Source organism: Centruroides vittatus, unplaced genomic scaffold (assembly GCF_030686945.1).
Source record: "Centruroides vittatus isolate TY-2023 unplaced genomic scaffold, ASM3068694v2 scaffold_576, whole genome shotgun sequence".
NCBI lineage: Eukaryota > Metazoa > Arthropoda > Arachnida > Scorpiones > Buthidae > Centruroides > Centruroides vittatus.
Genome location: NW_027122713.1, coordinates 3,402,454 through 3,422,708, shown reverse-complemented (window position 1 = coordinate 3,422,708; position 20,255 = coordinate 3,402,454). Strand labels below are relative to the sequence as shown.

General features: G+C 32.6%; 2 protein-coding genes across 2 annotated transcripts in view; one reads left to right on the top strand and one right to left on the bottom strand.

Moving 5' to 3' along the window:
* Positions 1-11,274, bottom strand: part of LOC136989471 (splicing factor C9orf78) — a 32,285-nt gene extending 21,011 nt beyond the window's left edge. Inside the window, exons 1-6 of the mRNA XM_067287625.1 lie at positions 11,139-11,274; positions 7,556-7,615; positions 6,805-6,859; positions 4,107-4,168; positions 1,300-1,383; positions 865-939 (exon numbers count right to left, since the gene is read on the bottom strand). Of these exons, the coding sequence (XP_067143726.1) occupies positions 865-939; positions 1,300-1,383; positions 4,107-4,168; positions 6,805-6,859; positions 7,556-7,615; positions 11,139-11,269 (467 nt within the window). The 5' untranslated portion in view covers positions 11,270-11,274. The remainder of the gene's footprint in view (positions 1-864; positions 940-1,299; positions 1,384-4,106; positions 4,169-6,804; positions 6,860-7,555; positions 7,616-11,138) is intronic.
* A 514-nt stretch (positions 11,275-11,788) lies between these two features.
* On the top strand, positions 11,789-14,563 carry LOC136989527 (putative leucine-rich repeat-containing protein DDB_G0290503). The gene is made up of 2 exons (XM_067287727.1): positions 11,789-11,945; positions 12,022-14,563. The coding sequence occupies exon 2, from the start codon at positions 12,107-12,109 to the stop codon at positions 14,456-14,458; it is 2,352 nt and encodes a 783-aa protein (XP_067143828.1). The 5' UTR covers positions 11,789-11,945; positions 12,022-12,106; the 3' UTR covers positions 14,459-14,563.
* The last annotated feature ends 5,692 nt before the right edge of the window (positions 14,564-20,255 follow it).

Below are 20,255 nucleotides of genomic sequence, written 5' to 3'. Positions count from 1 at the left end.
AACATTTTATGATAAAAATAAGAAAAATGAAGACTTTGCTGATATTTCTGACCATGATCAACAAAAAAGCTCAGACGACAATACTCTGTAAAAAGAAAACACCCAGGTTTAACCAAAATTAATATTAATGCTTAATACAATACTTTTAATTGTGATGTTTAGTTAATTATTGATTGAAAATAAATTATCGATTGCTTTAATAAACATATTTCTCTTAGTGATGGAAAAGAATACTATATTTTTGCTAATTTTTGGAACCTATTCTAATGTTTTGCACTAGTCCTTCGTTTCATATAGCACAGATTCACATAACACAGCAGTTTTTTGGAACGTAACTACAGTGTTATACGAGGGATACCTACAATATGTTTCTATGATGTGAAGATATTTTTACAGTAGAGAGTCGTTAATCAGAACGCTGGTAATCGGAACAATTTTCAGTCGGACTGTGTCGTGCTGAATCGAACGTTTTTGATACTAAATTTACTTCTAAAGTATAATTTTCATGTTTTTATATTCTTCAATATATTTATTTTGTTTGTACAAAATGCAGAAATAATTTTTAACGATACAATAGGCTCGATTATTATTATAAAAATTTTCGTTAGGCTTAAAATCGACGAAAATTCAACGCGAAGCGACACGCAATGGAGAAAAATTCAACACAAAGCGACACGCAATGGAGAAAAATTTGAACATCAAACAGGTTAATGTATTTTTTCATACATAATGGGTAATCGGAACAAATGACTAATCGGAACAACCCCAGTCCCCAACTGATTCTGATTTTCGACTCTCTACTGTAATTTATGTCTCTTCAAAATTTTTGTAAATAAGTATTCATTTTAACAAGTAAAATCTTACTTATTATCCTGATCATTTTCTTCGGCATTCTCCACTCCTTTACGCTTTGCCAGTTCTTCTTCTATGTATTTCATCCTAAAACCAAAGAAATCATTGCTTAGCCATCAAAAACTTTTACATTCATTTATTAATAAGTAAGTAAATTGTTGAAACTTGATGTCAGAACTTCTAAATACACTGTTATAGTTAACAAAAACTTTTATTTAAACACAACAGGAAAATATATTAACATTACAACTTCAAACAATTCATCCAATGTCTGAAGAACAAGGCAGGAAGCATAGAACAAAAGTAAAAGTAAAAAGGGTAGGGGGAGCTTACAAGCAAAAACGTTCAGTGTTGCCACCAATCAACAGATCATGAAAATGTTAATATTTTCCTTACTTTTCAACATAAATAACTAATTAACATTTTACTACCACAAATTATTCTTACATATCTGCATCTTCATCGCGTCGATTGGTTTCTGCAGAAAAGGTATTTCCGAGATTTACAGCATCTAATTCTTCAATGCCCGTCCTATTAAAATATAAAAGTATATTTTAGTAAGCAAAAAAAATTACAATTGTTAATAACACATTATTTGAACATAAAGTAATATAATAATTAAGTTATAGTAAATTAAAACATAAGTCTTCAATACTTTTGTGGGTACCGAGGAGGGATGACGAGGTCAGACCTCTGTTTAGTGTCGGCAACAAGTCGGAGGGACTTGCCCACGAGTCAGAGATGGCTTATTTGTCGGTAGGGATCCCGTAGGGATGGGACTGCTTTTTATCTGGTCGAGTGTAGGAGGGAAAGTGGAGTCGTGGTAAGACGATAAGCGAATATTCGAGCAACCAAGACACCATTTAACAAGATAACAACGATTTAATGGAAACAAAATATACGTTACAAAAAATCTGACATTAAAAGGGGTGACATATATATATATATATATATATAGAGAGGTTTCATGTCGACATCACGAGTGACGTCATGAGCATGCGCAATTGTCCAGCGCCATCTTTGTGACTGTTTGTGACTTGTTTACGTTTTGTGTGTGTTCACGTGCGTTTTAACTGGAGTTCTTGTGTTGTTTTTTTCGTCGCGAATATCACTATGGTGATTTGTTGTGTAATTGGGTGTAATGCTAGTTCACTCAAGAACAAAGGAACATCATTTTTTAAAATTCCCGGCATTATTTGTCATCAAGGATCTCAAACTGAGGAGCTTTCACGACGAAGGCAAACTGCATGGCTCTCGAGAATTAACCGGAAAAATTTCGTTACGAATAAAGTGAATATCAATACAAGAGTTTGTCAGAAACATTTCATTTCAATATTTACGTTAATAAACACTAAGTTATATTTTAAAACCTAAAAGAGTTTACTGATTTGCTTATATTAATTTAGTTAGGTATAGTGCATTTATAAACGAATAACTAACGTAATTTCAGGCTTTAGCTAGTGCAAACTTATAAACATTACACGTTAAAACGAAAAGCAAGTAGACTTATTATATGCTAGTTTCAACTAGAAAATAAAGGTACTGAACAATTTGAATTAAAAAATTTCCACGGCTGTTTTTAATTAGACTTTTACTTTCAGACAAAAATTCTTACTTAAGAAATACGTAAAAACACGAGTTTAAACAAACAAAAGAAAACATATCTTTCCAAGCAATATTACTTCGCTGTTATTAATTACTTTTACTTTTATATCAGGAGAAACCCAGCCACTTGTTAAATAGTTATGGGCCTCTAAAGATTTATAAGCTTTCATTTGTGACAGGGTGTAGAAATTTGTTGTAAAAACCAAATAGTTTATAATGTCACCAAATTCTACTTTCGGCCACAACTCTTGATATACGACGAAGTCTGATAAACTGGCTTCGTATGGATCGCCTTGACATAACGAAATTTTCTCTTCGTACAGAGCTGCATCTCGTCCTGTTAGACTGCTAGAATAGCTTGCAAGAAAAGAATCTTTTTTAACTTAATCCATGATAATAGAACTGCAGTATTTTTGTACGTTTAAACTAAAAAAAGACGTCGAATAACAGACTACGTGCAAGCTAAGCGAGCGAAAACTACCACAAAAATGGCGAATGGGCGGAGCAAACGTGTGTTTTATCACGTGACATGCGACCTTGAAACCTCTCTATAGCTATATATCCCTATCACGCGACGGGAGAGAGAGAGTTCACATAAATGGGGTCCATACCTCTTGGACAATCAGTAATTCAAATATGCTGTTCGTCACGATGATCGAATATTCCTTTCTAGGGAAGGTTCGATGGTACTTGAGGCACAATAGTCAAATATATTCTGTAGGCACACAGGGTAAGATCGCGACTCGATCTTAATCGATGATAGATTCTCCCCCGGGGGAAGAAGGAAACATCTTATATATATCTTTTTGCTGGGAATTTTGGTCACGTGCAGGTGCTTAGGCCATAGGTGTTCCCGGGATTGGAAACAATACGGCGAATTCGGGCGCTAACTATAAACTTAAGTTGCAAGATGATCTGTGCTCAGCGTAAGAACAATGGATAGTTGACAGTTATACGGCCGGGGACGCATGTTTTCTCGTCCAGGACCGTTTGTAGGCAGGATGTTTATATCCAGGACAGTTTTTAGCAGGATGTTTATAATAGGAAAATTTTCAAGTCGATATGGGGAACAATTTTATTATAATTCGTATTATATTCGGATATAAGAAAAGGGTAATTATTAATTCGGATATAATTTATTATAATTTTGTGTCAAAGGGGATTTCCAGATCTCACACTTTGAAAACAATCTTGTTTTTCCTTCTCAGTATTGAACAATCACATCAGATACACTTGAACAGTGAATTATATGGTGCTTTATTTCCAAAAAGTTACATTAATTCATTAGTTTGTAAATAAATGATGTTTTATGTATAAATATAAACTCTTAGTGATGCAGCACAGAAGGAATTTTTTAAAAATATATATCTCTTTTAATTCTTTCAGTTCTGTGAGCACTAAATGACCTCTTTTTGTACCTACTTTGAATCTAGCTAGAACAATGGGATAATTAGGTGAGGAATGAGGTCCAATATGTCATACTGCAGCTCATTCCTGACCATTATTAATATATATATATATAGATACCGTATTTTACGGACTATAAGATGCACCTGAATTTTGGAGGCAATTTTTCAAAGAAAAAAGTGCATCTTATAGTCCGTAAAATACAGTATATGTTAGAAGTTCTAAATAGTAATAAAACATACCTTCCTTGTTTCAAAGCCTTCATATTGACCATACCACCAGTTTTTAACTTAAATGGATCTTCCTAAAAAATTTACATTCCAAATGTTAATAACTTTATTATTGTAACTATAATTATAACAACACAGTTAAATCAAAGAATCAATTTAAATGGAAAAATGTTTACTAATTCTTTCAAATAATTAAATTACTATATTCAAGAATAAAACAACATTTTGTCTATTTATTTTCATTAATTACTTGACTTTGGTGAACCTCAGTACTATTATTTACAAGATACCACAAAATTTTGTAATGCTCATGCATAAAATGTATTGTTTGATTAATATAATATTAAAAAATATTCTTAATTTGTAAATTTAAAAATTACTCAGTATGAAAGCTTCTTTGATGAATCATGCACTCTCAGACTTTACATCCATCATTAAGAATCAATAAGAAAATAATAAAGATTGAGAGAAATTACAAGATTAGTATTAATGGCATCTGACAGAGCAGCAAATGCAAGTAAAATAAGAAAAATCCTTGCAACCCCAAGACACAAGAAATTTTACTGTATGTTGTTTTAAAATATCTAATTGAAGACAAACACAAAAATTATTATCTTCTTACAAGTTCTTCCCAGCACAGAAATGCAACTGAATCATTAGCAGAGTTAACCTTTAATTGTAGACTCTTGATCCAGAATTTACAGTATATAAATCTGTATTTTGTGTCAGATTATTGTAATTCTTCTATCAACTTTATCTATGTTTGTTTTCAATTGTAATATTTTTCTAAATATTATATTAAATTAGTATACAACTGTATTCTTCAATTATACCTTTTGTTAGTAAGCAATTTCAGCAATTTTCTATTTTTGTGATTCTTTCCATCCTGTGGGTACTAAGAGATTTTGACAGGCCCACAACTGGATAGCCAGATGGTTAGGAATGGGTATTACATATCCGGGACAATTCCCCGAAAAACTCCCAAGATTATTTTGACCATCCTAATTTAATCCTGCGTCCCAGAGCAGTTGGTTAATGCCTTAACCATCTCAGCCATCCAGCAGGAATATTAGAATATCCACAAGATATATTAGGCTTTAATAAATTTTCCATAATATCATTCTAATTTATGCAAAACAATATAAATTAATGTGCTTTTTTTCCAGCAGAATAATCACAGAAATTTTCATTAATGAATTTGTCAGCAAAACTGTAGTTCTAATACAATTCTAAAAATAAAAGAATCGTTCGAATTGCTTTATTAATGTAGGGTGGGAGTATCAGAAGTCATATTTACTTGAACACAACTTCTTTCTTTCCACCCATTTATATGATCAGTAAGTAAATAACCAATTAATGATTCTTCTAATAACATTAATAATGAAAATTTATCAACTACAATCACTAGTAATATCTAAAGATTGAGTCACCAGGGTATAATGATTTGTACAGCACATTGTATTTCCACTTCTGACTGCAACATACTGTAAAAAGTATATTTCACATCACAACTCAGTACATATGCAATAAGTATAAACTTTTTCCCTCTTTGGGCCCTTGAACACTATAAGGATCTTTTTAATCATACCCATCATGGCTTTGACCATCCCCTGAAAATTTTCTGGGGTTTTTCGACTGTATAAATTTGATCCCTGGTTTCTTGGAGGACTAGGCCAATGCCTTAACTGACTCAGCTGTCCAACCAAAAATAAATGTGTACCAAATTGCAAAGTTTCTGTCAAATGTTGTATTAATAATATTACATTAATAAAATAATATTTGATACAAACTTTGTTTTTTATATGGTTCTAACTCTAACGCAATGCAAATGGGAAACTGTTGAGAGTGTTACTGACATTGTCTATACAGGGATTCCTGTGCTTACAAATGTTCTACTTACAAACAATTTGACTGCATGTCTAAAATTTAAATTTTGCACGGATTCTGAACTGCTCTTGCCATTCATAGGTTGGCATCAAAGTCAGTCTTTGGCCAGTAATAAATAATAAATTTTTAATAAATATTAATAATTAAATGTGGACTTCTATTGTGTATTGTCGTTTTTCATTCTGGCACAAATTCTGAGGTTTCATTGCCGCTGGTGAGGTGAAGTCGAAGTCAGTAATGTTGGAGTAATGGTGTTTTTCACTATTGTTTGCAATTTTTATAATTTTTTACAATTAGTGCTTCAAAAATGCATCCAAAACATAATAATAAATCTAGCAATGGTAATAAATGCAAGAAATATTCTATTCCCAATGGAAACTAAACACTATAAAACTAAGTGCAACAGGTGCAAAAAAAGCTGCATTTGAAATATCTGCTACTAAGCAATAGTGAGCAGGTAAACGAGTTAATGTATTCTATTAAGTACATTGAAAAATCAAATATTAACAATAAGTGGTTATTCTGTGCACATATGAACTTTCTAGGTTAGTTTTACACTTTCAAACATTTTGACACAAATTCAGAATTTCAAGAACTTAACCTGTTCATAAGTACAGAAGCACTTGTACTTGCCCATTCATACTACATTAACATTACAATTCCCAGCACATATTCATACCTATGGTCATGACTTGCAGTTCTAAACACCAATGTAACTAACCTCAATTTTGCTTTAAGTTGTAATTCTCTGTAAATTTTACCTCATTCACAATCATTACACAAATTATCAGTGTTTAGAAATTTATTGAAGAATTATACTCACAGTTATCATCTCTTCTTCTGTAGTCAATTTTTTTCCAAAGGCAAGACCAATGGCACTGTTTAGATAAAAAGATATTTTCAGTAATTTCTCATTAAATACCGTATACATATAATTTATCTATATAATACTGTAGCTTATACAGTATATATATCTAAATATTTGCTGTAAAGAATGCAATTACATTTTAATACATGTTTCAATTACTGTTTATTTAGTAGAACTAATTTCCCTAAAAATGTATGTAATTGTGAAAAAAATCAACAATATTTACACAATGATTTTGTTTTATTTAGAATTAAAGGTTCTGTTTTATGTGATAAATACTAAATTAATTACATAAATATAAGACAAGACAGGCAAAACACAAAGAGTGGAATGCTTTATCTAGCATCAGTTTAAACTTTAAACAGATTATCAGATGATTTGATTGATTGATCAGTTGATACAGTAATACTAATGAAGCTTGATCTGATCTGAGTTACATATTACAAATTACGAAAGTCCAAATCAAATTGATCCCTCATAATATGATGTTACAACACAATCATCCATTTAATCAGTTATAACTAAATTAATGAGAAAGTTCATTGTCAACATTACTTTTTTAAGAAAATATGATATAAAATTGCAAACAAATTTAAATGTCTTTAAATTATATTTAAATATTAAAAATTTTCAATTTTGAAACATTTATAAATATTTCTTAGAAATAAAATAAAACTAAACATTTTCAAAATATTTATATAAATACCTGACACCGTTGCATCTCTTGCGTAATTTTCTTATTTCTTTTGCATCTTCCAAGATCGATCTAAAAAAAAATTATAATTATTTTAAAACATTTGCAGATATTTTTCTGAAAATTTAACAAAAAATTGTTAAAGAGTAAATAGCCTAAATAGTATATTATTTATTTATTTTTTAAAGAAATAATTTATATCATTTCAAGAAAAATAAAACTATAAATAAGAGTCAATGGTCCAAAATCAAAGATAATTTTTAATTATAGAAAATATCTCATATATTCAATATATACCAGGTGATCAAACAAAAGTAAAATGTGCAAAATGTAATACAAGAAGTTTGGGCAATGGAGCAAATGCGACACGGCAATGCTAACGCAATAAGCACAGCCAATAAATACTAATAAATTTATCATCATTTCACAAATTAAATCCAGAAAGTAAAATCCTAAATATAGACATGCAACCTATATTATTATTATACTTATTGAATGTGACAATGCAAATTTTTCTTATACAGTATTATGTATGAAAATTATCTGTACAGCCTTACTATTAAATAATAAATATCCTGAATCCGATAAAAGTCATAAACACTCAAAATAAATGTCAGTCAATGAAAAATATTCAAGCAATACTCGAATTCTAGCCATGTGAACAGCAATAAGTTTATGTCAATGGTTCCAATTGTAAATGTGATTCTCTCAATTTTTTTACATAAGCCACCAGAGTGTTGTACGTACAACATAAGAAGAAATTGCAAGTCATGATATCCAATGACCTATGTGACCAACAAATTGTACTATCACAGCCTGTGTGGGACTTTCTCAATAAAACTTGTGTACAATCAAGGTGCAGTGTTGCAAAGCACTGTCTTCTTGAAAGATGATACCTTGACGATGCAGTAGTTTTCCAGCATATACATGAACAGTAGTTTCCTAATGTGATAGTTGATTTGGTAACAAAGAACAGTCCAATGACACAACCACGTAACAGGTCACACCAGGCATTCGCTTTGGAACTATCCTAACATGCTTGGTCATAAAATTACAGTAGAGCATCAATTATCCGACCCCAGATCAACCATCACATCAGTTAACCGACCGCGTTCTAGTCGGCAAATTCAGATGTCTGCTAATGATGTGGCGCTACAATATTTGGCTATGTCTTGGCTACTTTAATATTATTTTTGTTAAATTTTTGCGTGTTTAAGCTGGCAACATTGGCTCAACCATGAAAAGGAGGCCAGTATTTAAACCAGGCTTAATTTTATTTAATGAAGCTATCCAATTGCTGTTTTTAAAACGTGCGAGATTTAGCGGCAAAAAATGAGTGTCAGCTGTGAAGCAAAAGAAAATTTTGGACTTCTTTTTCTAATGTATAGACCTATTTTATGTAAAATATGTAAACCCAATATATATATATTTTTTTTGTTTTATATTTTTCAATATACAGTACAGTACTGTATTTATTTTGTGCAAAATAAAGAAATAATTTTTAATGATACAATAGCAATGATTATTATTTTTAAAAAAATTTGGTTAGGCTTATCATCGATGAAAATTCAAGGCAAAGTAGGTTAATAGCTATATACTAATATACTAATTACATGGGATATACTAATAATGCATTTTTTCATACTTTTCAGTTATCCGACCAACCCCAGTCCCCAATTGAGTCGGATAATCGATGCTCTACTGTACAATTTTCCGATCTCCAAATCTCCATATTTCATATTAATTTTTCCCAATACATGAAATGTAATAACCATCAGAATACGAATCTTTCCAGAAACATATTATCACTGTCAATCATGTAAAGCAGGGTGACAGCAAATTTCTTATGCACGACCCTGTCATCTATCATAATTGCCTGCAGTGTTGCCACTGTTTTCATAGGATGCATTGCCAAATGAGGTAACTGCAGCCGATTTCCTGAAGTTCATGTTAATTTACAAGGGCTGCAAAGAAAGGTCTGCCACAGGTACTGAACATCACCTGTGCACAGCCACCCAACTCCTATCTCACGAGCTACACTTCCAGTATCCTTAAACTTTTGGCACCAAGCATATATCAATGCTCTCATCAATGTGGGTCTCTTGTAATGTATTCAAAACTACTTCCTCTAATGTTGTACATCCAATTTTATTTTGACAAATCGTTCTGTCTGTTTCATAACAATGGATGTAGCAACAGAAACAAGCATATTATTGTCAGAGTTTTTACATAAGACGAGCCATTCCACAGTTTTCTCCGACTTCCAATTAGATCTTTATTAGTAATGAAAGTTGTAAAGATAAATCTCATCCTTTTCTTTCTTTGTCTGTCATACGCAATGTCTACAAATGACCACTATTAACGAACACACTCTACGACATCTTTGCTCTATCACGTAACGCCTGCAAGATATAGTTGTCTGCCAGAGCTGTAGTCACGTGACAGGATGACGTTGAAGTGAGGTCACGTGACCCAAATTGTAAGCATCCACCATCCAACATGGTACTCTGTGATGTGAACAAGGTTAAGCAATGGCAGCTTCCGCCATGCAGAGTCAGTAAATAATCTGATGAGTTTTCATTTATAGCTCTTATATGTGTCACCCCGAAAAATTTTCTCTGTTTAGGACGTGTCTACTAGAGAGGTGTCTTAAGACAGCAAAATTAGAAAAAAAAAATGCCCTCATGTATAAAGGATGGACTTTTACCATAGATTCACTTAATTATGATGATATACAACATTGGGAGCAGGCAGAGTATGAAACATTATTCTGAACTAGAGTACATCAGCCTAAGGGTACTGTACAATTACAATTCTAAATGAGACAATTTGACCTTATCAGAGCCATAGACCATACCCACAGGAGAAAAAAGGTGAAAGGAAGGGACACACCGTGACATGCCTCCCCGAAAATCAGCCTACTTATGGGTCACGGGCAATCAGGAGTTGCATTGCTCCGCCACGACTATCCAGTCACATTTCACTATCCAGACCAAGTGACTATGCCAGCTTTGAGTAGCCCGCTCGACCATTCGTGGAGTACTCAATGGCACATAGTTTTAGTTTGCCCCCATGCGGGTGCCAAGGTGCAAGCAACAGGGAGAACCAAAGTGTGTGACTTTGTGCAGAGCAACAGTTAAGGCTTGCCATCGTTCTCTTGATGATAGGGAGCACAGAGAATAGGCAGCAGTACCAGTAAATGGGAAAAAACGGTTAATGTTACCTTAGGTAGCCAAGATGGCGGCTCGTCTCTAATTCCAGCAAGGAAACAGTGGGACGCACGTTCTAACCTAACCTAACCTAACCTATTCTAATAATTTGGTTGCTAATAATTTGGTAATTTATTAGAATAGGTTAGGTTAGGTTAGGTTAGGTTAGAACGTGCGTCCCACTGTTTCCTTGCTGGAATTAGAGACGAGCCGCCATCTTGGCTACCTAAGGTAACATTAACCGGTGATTTTAATGTATTAAATTAAAGAAACAACATAAATAATGCTAAATAACTGGATATAACTGAATATACAAGTAGAGCGTTTGTGACAGACATCGTACTAACCTTCACAAAAAACAACCATTAAAACATTAGGAAACATACCTAAAGTTTTCTGATTCCCTTTCTTCGTCACTATCCGACGAAGTTCGACGTCTTAAATTTTTTTTCTTCGATTTAAATTTAATTTGTTTTTCTGTTTTCACATCATTGTCTTTCTCGACGCCATCCGCCATTTTTATATAAATCAGCGCCCCCTTAATTTTTTAGATGGAAAATTTTGTATTAATTTATATTCTATTTATAAAATTCGTCAAATATAATTTACAATTTTCAAAAATTACGAAGGAAATTGCTTACAATTTTAATTTTTAACATATATATTTAATACGGCGTGTAAAAATTTAAATACGATTAGCTGGATTTACGAGTCATACAGTGATAACGATGCCCGCTCCTGATTCTTGTAGTTATCATCAATTACGTTTAGGACTTCGTATTCGCTGTTGTTATTCTTTGTTTTGTAATTATTCTTTGCGTATTGTATTTGTTACAAATTGAAATATTAGTTAATTGGTACTCATTTCAATAAATCGCCATCAAACGCTCTTGACTATGAACTTATATTTTTTACTACAAACATGAATTCGTTTCGGCATATGCATGCTCTATACTGTACGAAATAAACCAGAAAAATAATAACTTTTTAAATCTATTCAACCATTTTCTGATTTTATGAGAGCTCGTTGAAGTTATAAGTTTAAATTTCAAAATTGTTCCAACTCTTTTGGGTTGTTCTAAAATCAGAAATAAACTTCGAACGTTTTAAAAGCAAACAAAATATCAAATTCTCTTGGTGATAGAAGCAAAAGCAAATTAAAAATTAATTATCTTGTTCAACTTAGGTTATATGTAAATATTTTGTCATTACTTTTAGAGGAAATTTTAGTAATTTTATGTTTCTAACTTAAATTCTTTGTTTCAAAAGCAACCGCTCTTCAAAATTACTCGAAAATCAGGACCTGAATATAATATTTTTTGAGAAAACAACATTGCACTCAACTTTCACAATTATGAAAATGTATTATAACTGTAAGTGGATGACTTTTTTATTCATACTGGCGATTCTTTACGAAATTACTAGTGAAAAGAAATCATTTTTGCGGGTGTATCGCCATAACAAATCTAATTTTAGCTCTTTCTTCGGGGAAAATAATCGAACGTATTCAATTTTAAATCAAAGTATGACAAGTTTAAGACTTCTTTCGTCAGACAAGTTAAGGGTTCAGCGTGATATTCATTCTAAAACAAATAGAAACGATGAGAAAGAGCAAAGTGCTGTCAAAAATAATAAAATGGCTTCGAAATTATTGAAATTGGAGGAGAAACACACTAAGGAATCAATAAAGAATATTAGAGAAACGAACAAAGATAAATTACAAGTTTCTTCTAGTGACAAAAATGAGCTAGACAGCATTTACAAGTATTTAAAATCTTTATTGAATATTGAAGAACCAAATGATAAAAAAAAATTGAAATTCGGTCAACGTTTCATTCCAAAAGAAAAATCAAATGTAGAAGAAGAAAATAAATCAACTACCAAGCAAATAGCGAAGGAAAATGTTTTAATGAAACAAAATTATACGCAACAATCTCATTTGTTAGATTTAAATAGTTTTCACTACCTTAACAATATGGCCTCCAAGAAAGATCGAAAATCGATTAAAGTTCAAAAGATCGTTTTAACTAAAAGTAAGAAAGGTTTAATTAAGGATAAATCCGACAGAAATAAATCATCTGGAAATGTTATTTTCTTTGGTATATTAGTCAATGGAGATAATCGAACAAAGAAAAACTTCGAACATAAAATTCATATGGTTGGAGAGTCACACGTGGAGAGAAAAATGAAAGATCCTAAGAATAAAGCATCTTTGCCAGAAAACTCTGAAAATAGCATTAAAAATTCTGATAAATCTTCAAAACTCTTACCAATATCTTATGATAATAGACTTTTGAACAAATATTTAATGAAAGAAAGGAAGCATCTTCAAACAAAAGCAAGACAAAACGACGCAATTAGAAAAACAATAAGGGAAAGACATCATACAAAGTCACGGAAAGCAAATTACAAAAACTTTAAGAAGCATATAAGAATTGCATCAAAAAATTTTAAGCAGAAAAGAGAAAACGAAACTTTAAGTAAATTTAAAACAAGACATCATTATCCTCTTTATATTGGGCATAGCAGTTTAATAGAACAAGTCAAAGCTGCAACGCCCGTTAAGATGATGTTGTTGTTTACGGTTCTTTGTATAAGTATTGTTGTCATAACTGTACTTTTTAATTGTCCATTAATTTACAAAGCATTAACTGAAGGCAGTTATGACGGTGACAGTAGTGCAAAACAAGCATTAATATCAATAAATGAAAGAAAATCACGAAAGCGATTCCTTTCTTCTAAAACTAGACATAGAAATGTTAAAGATTTTCATTCGAATGTGAAAAAGTTTCCAAAATCAGAAAGTGATACTGAACCTGACGTTTTAGAGAACGAATCAAATACCAGTGAAAGCTCTTCTCAGATTTTAAAAACAAAGTTGTTATTGAATAACGTAAAGGAAATGCCCAATAGCAACGAGGAAAATATTAAAGTAGACAAACAAAATATAAAAATTTCTAGTAGTAATCAGAAAGAGACCTTGAAAATCACTAAAATGGCCATGGCCCAAGAACAAGAATTCGGTGAAGATATTGAAACGAAATCTACAGAATTAAAAAAAGTAAAGAATACTGTTGAATTGTTCACTCCGCTGGCTTCAAAAACTAATAAAAATACTGAAAATAATGTTATATTAGAACAAGAGAACATTTTAGACGAGAAAGTTGTTGAAACTGTTGGTAAATCAGAAACCGAATGTGAAAGTGAATCGGGTAAATGTAACCAGTATTTAAGTGAGTTATGTAGTGTTTTAGACGTAGCCAACAAGCAATTGGGAAATGAATTAGTATATTTAACCGATGATAACAATTGCGAAACGAAAGTACAGAAGAAAATGAACTTTTTTAATAATTCGAACGTGTGGAAGTATGAACCTCATCTTTTAAAGTACCATTTTATTGATAACGAACAAACTAATGATGACACGACCACCACAGATGGAGAACAAGTAAATATGCGTGCCAATATCACCAAACAAGAAGACTGGAGTAAAAAGCCAATTACCAATCCAAAAATAGAGATAACAAAGTTGAATCAAATGAGAGAAGTTTTTCAGAATTCTGTTGATTCACCCACATCCAACAAGACTATACGAAACACTGCTGTTAGTAAAAACATTCTGAAGCCACGGTCGTTGATCGATGTCTTAAAAGAGTTTCAAGTTGATGGTTCTTCTTCCGATTCTCTCATGATCGATAGTGAATAAAAAAAATGGCGTGTTTAATGATAAAAATGATCATTCTGAAACAGAAACGAGTTTATCATCCATGTTTATAAGGAATGAAACCAGAAACGAAGGAAAAGATGTGATGAGAAATGCCATGATAAATGTAAAGCATAATTTGAGCAAAATAAGATGACAAAAAATTGCTAAAAAGTGCTTAATTTTTTTAAATTTATACTTAAAATCATTGTTTATTTAATTAGATTTTTCACAGTTTTCTGAAAGCCGCAATGTAAAATTTTACAAAATCTTTATACTGAAAGTAATTTGCTTAGGATGACCATAAGTCTCATTTATACGGGACATGTCCCCGTTTTTCTGCATTTTGTCCGTTGTCCCTACAAAGATTGTCAGGGTATTTAAATTTTATCCAGTATTCTTTTATTTTTATAGTAGCAAAGAATACTCAACGTTGTCTGGAAACCTAATAACGAGGATAACTGAATTTTCTCCTTATTAGGTAGCATATGTTTCCCGCAAGGTAGCAGAGAGTGACATTGCAAAATATGGTCAAAGTCAATCAAAGAGTTTGGCAATTTATGGTAATGAAATCAGCAGGACTAAATAAAGTTCCTAATTTTAAAGTGGCGTATGTTTTGGGGGATTATAGAGACTAACTACCCAAAATTTGTCCGGATCGATTAAAAGGTTTGGGAGTGGGGCTTCGAATTTTATGGTAGTCCATGTTTCCAATAAAGTACGCGAAACCTAATTGATAAAATAAGGTTTAAAAAGCCTATCAGGAAAAAAAGAGGATTGACCTGGAACAGAGTAGACAAATCACGATACCACGATGAGAGAAAAATACCAAGAAAGATATTTTTATCCTTCTCGTGAATTTCCTATTTTTAATATTAAAATAGTAGTCTATGTTTTTCTAAAAGGAATAAGCTTTTCAATAGCGAAAGAATTTTAATAATCGGTTAAGAAGATTTGGACATTACCTCTATTAAACAAACAAACATTTTCGCTTTATATATTTTCATAGATATAGATTTTCGTTACGACAGGTATATTTCGAGCGTTTTGTTTGGCGGTTTGACGGTTGTAATCTAAATTTTGCAAATATTCAAGTATTAGTTAATTTTATTCATTTGGTAACTATAAATTCGTTCTGGATATCACAATTTTTATTATTATTTTTTTTAACTTACAAATAATTTGTTTTTGATTTTCGGTTATTAGAATCGCCGTTTAATAGAATCAATTGATAAACGTCATCACAGTAAACAGCGTTTACTGATGTACTTCAATTCAAGAAACTTTCAATCTTACTGAAGGCCTGCATCAGGTTAGAGTACGATTGAATTCCAAAATAGAAATGCGTGGAACAGAACGATTTTAAAAAGATAAATTTGAAGATAAAAATAAAAAAGAAAAAAAAAGATAAATTCACTAAATTTGAAAACCTTTGGAACATAAAATACCAACCGAAACTTAATGGTTGCAAAAGCGTGAACTCTAAAAATTACACATAAGGCAACCCATGTGTGCCCATTATTTATGGATCTGGTATAAAAGTAAATAGTATACATTCAATGTGCGTTATCGGCTCCATGATCTTCACACAAGTAACGCCAGGCGTACCATAATGCGTTACCGTCCTTAAAATTGATGCACCCACCCGTCAGGCCGGCCTTGTATATTTCTAGGACCTCCAGAGCCCTAATGTGGTCGATATGGAAGGCCCGTTTTATTAGCCTCCGAGCCTATACCTATTGGTGGAGGCCTTCTAATTCTTTTGTACATGCTAGGAAGGTCAGCGTGCACTTCCGGGTCGGTGGCGTAAGTAGATAGGGCGGTGGTTTGTCTTTTGTTGCCAATGTCGTTCTTGTGCTCGCGCACCATTTGTTGAACGGAACATTTAGTGAAACCGATGTAAACCAAGTCTCTCCGGAACCTCTCGTTTCTCGCCGGAACACTGTACGCACCCATCTAAGATCGTTCAATTTGTCTTTCGCATTTCTTAATAAAGATGAAGATATCTTCCAACTTAATTACCGATGCTAATGACAATCCTCAAAGAACCTTTATGTCCAGTAACAAAAACATTTAATAAATCGTCCAACAAACGCTTACGACCTTACTCAAGGTCTGCATCAGGTTAGAGTTTATTGAATTCGTGTCATTATACCTTTCGATAAAGCTGCAACCGTGTAGATGCGGTACACCAACACACCGTAAACAGGTCTTGGAGCTCACACACCTCACGTGTACACCTCTCTTTTCCAATTCAACAACAAAACATATTTACAAAATCGTGATTTGGCAAGGGCCTTCTCCAACCAACGGGATATGCGCAACACCCACGTTACCCAAAGGGCTCACAACAGAAGCTTTTTGAGTAACGTGGGTATTGCGCAGAGTTCGGAATCTCGACCCTAACTCTAGGCGCACCATAATTGAATACAACCAACACCTACATGCATTGTATAAGGAAATAGTGGGCATAACTGGCACCAAACTGAACTACAAAAGGTCTCACTTGTCAGACAATATATACGTTATTACGAAATGCGAAAGACAAATTGAACGATCTTAGATGGGTGCGTACAGTGTTCCGGCGAAAAACGAGAGGTTCCGGAGAGACTTGGTTTACATCGGTTTCACTAAATGTTCCGTTCAACAAATGGTGCGCGAGCACAAGAACGACATTGGCAACAAAAGACAAACCACCGCCCTATCTACTTACGCCACCGACCCGGAAGTGCACGCTGACCTTCCTAGCATGTACAAAAGAATTAGAAGGCCTCCACCAATAGGTATAGGCTCGGAGGCTAATAAAACGGGCCTTCCATATCGACCACATTACGGCTCTGGAGGTCCTAGAAATATACAAGGCCGGCCTGACGGGTGGGTGCATCAATTTTAAAGACGGTAACGCATTATGGTACGCCTGGCGTTACTTGTGTGAAGATCATGGAGCCGATAACGCACATTGAATGTATACTATTTACTTTTATACCAGATCCATAAATAATGGGCACACATGGGTTGCCTTATGTGTAATTTTTAGAGTTCACGCTTTTGCAACCATTAAGTTTCGGTTGGTATTTTATGTTCCAAAGGATTTCAAATTTAGCCTTTTAAAAATCGTTCTGTTCCATGTATCAAATAATTGGAAGCAATTTTATTGTGCTTTTGACTGATCTTGATCATAGATATAATTTTAAAGTTTTTTCAATTAATTAAAGTTTTCAATTCATTAATTGAAAAAACTTTAAAATTTTAAATTTATAATATTATTTTATCAAATTAGTCTAAATTTTAATTTTGTAATCCTCAAGTTGAAGTTTATTTTTATAAATATTTGCCACGGTTCTATGTGATTTTCACTTATTATAATTTCATAGTTAGCGTACAGATGGCGCACCTATCTCAAATTCATTTCTCTATAATGGAAAATATTAATATTTATAATTCGAAATTATTTATTTTATATAAATCCATATATTGTAAATTTAATTTATATATTCATATATAAAATATTTTTGAAACAGTAAACTATGTAAGATTTTCGAAATAATATTTAAATAATTTAAGATATTACCACTAGATGGATTTGCACCGTGTTGCGACAAAATCCCTCTGGTGTTGAAATTGAAATCTTCAGACAATTTCTGCTGTCTATTAACGAATTCGTCTGCTATTAATGAACGCAACCTTTGTTGTATTTCGTCTAAAGTCGAGAGAGATTTGCCAATAATTATTTACATTTTAAGCAATAAAAAAGTAATTAAATCAAACGGAGATAGTATAAAATTGATTTTTCTGATGCCTGCAGCCCAATTCAGCACGAAAAAGACGCTTAATGCCAGAAAAAATAACTATAGTACTTCTCACCAGGTGAAGAAATAGCGCTGCAAATGGTTTATTTTATCATTAAATGGCTTTCCGGATAATTTAAATTTAATTATAACCACCGGATGTGTACAAGCCGATAATTTGTGTATAAGGTCATAATAGCGAGGTTTTTTTTTTTAACTCTTTCCGCCCTGTGGGCACTAAGAGGGCCTCTTTTAGTAGGCCCATTATGGGTTCGGCCATGCCCACAATGGGGCGACCGGGTGGTGAGGGACGGGGTCCGACATATCCGAACGGACCACTCCCCGAAAAATATAATAGCGAGGTTGCGGCCGAAGTTTTCATCGCGAAAATGTGAACGTCGAACGTTCAGCGCCGCCATCCCGTAAGCCTTAAAGTTTGAAAATGGCGTTTGGAACGTCGAGGATGATTCCACTGATGTTTCAAACACCATTGTCAAACTTCAAGGCTTACGGGATGGCGGCGCTGAACGTTCGACGTTCACGTTTTTGCGATGAAAACTTCGGCCGCAACCTCTCTATTAATAGCTTGTAATTTTGGAATGCTGAAGTTCAGCATCTTGTAAGCTTCTCTCTAGTGAATTGTATAAAATATACTGTCCATCAACAAAATTATTTAAAAACTAAACCGTAAAATCTCCGTCGTTTTGAATTTTTTCCAATGAACTTCTGCCAAAATCGGTTTCAAAATGTTGTTAGTTGATCGCTTGCTTTTGACAGTTAAAACAGGTTTTCCTCGATAATTTAAACTGAAAAATAATTTTTGATTATTTCAGAAATAATTTAAAATAAAGTTGCATTTAAAATTTAAACTTACCTATAAAAATTCAGTTTTGGGGGGCAGTCATTAAATGTGAACATTTGATGACTGCCCGAAAAACCTTGAGAATTTGATGAATTGTGAGAAACATCGGTCAATCCACAAATCAGTTAACCATTGTAAAATCTAAAGTGCAGTCTCAACAAAATATCTACTATTTCAAAATTTGTTTATATCTTTCTACTTCAGTACACAGATTACAAAGTATTGACATCCACACTTGCAACAATTGCTGAATTACAGTAAAATGAGGTTAAGTAACTTTTGGACCACCCTGTACACTTCACTCATAATTGCTTCTCTTTTGCCTGTTGCCTTAGCATAATAAATTGTAATTTACTGTTCTTAGATACTAAGGGCCTTTGTTTTCCACTTTATTTTTGAGTTTTTGCTCTGTGGGCAATAAGAATACTGTTGTATTCTCATACCTATCGTAGGTCCTACCAGATCCACAACGTCGGAATGGTGAAGGACGGGCCAACATACCATGGGGCCCCGTCCTTCAACATGAAGTTAAATATTCCAGGAATTTTTCATTTCCGGATTCGATCCAAGATCCTCCAGTGCGGTAGGCTGATTTCTTATCCGAAATTAATGGGCAAAACTTTAAAGCTGTATTTACCTTGTCTGTTCAGTTGTCTGTCAACAAGATTTCTCAAGAATTAAGAATTAAACTTATATATATATGGAAGTATTTAATTCTATAACACTGATACTAAGAAAAAGTATTTTTAGAATATCTCAAGTTTGTTCTTTCAAAAATTTTATTTAATGTTTATTTATATTTTATCGTTTACAAAATATTATAAAAATTTTAAATAAGAATTCTCAAAAATGAATTCTTAATTATTATTTTTTTAATGAATGAAAGAAAATTTTTAATAATGAAGCAAAAATAATTAAATTTTGATGCATTAACATATTTATTATTATTATTAATTTTATTTAATGTACAATATTTTAGTAATACAATTTCTTAGAAAAATATGTGCTTTATTAGAAAGCAAATGTCACGTTTCTATCATAAAATTGCATTGGGACAGTCTGTTCGCGCTAGGAAGATCCTGCAAAGTAATGCTATGACATCATACAGGACGGACTCATTTTCAAAAATAGAGGCTTTCGAATTACAGGA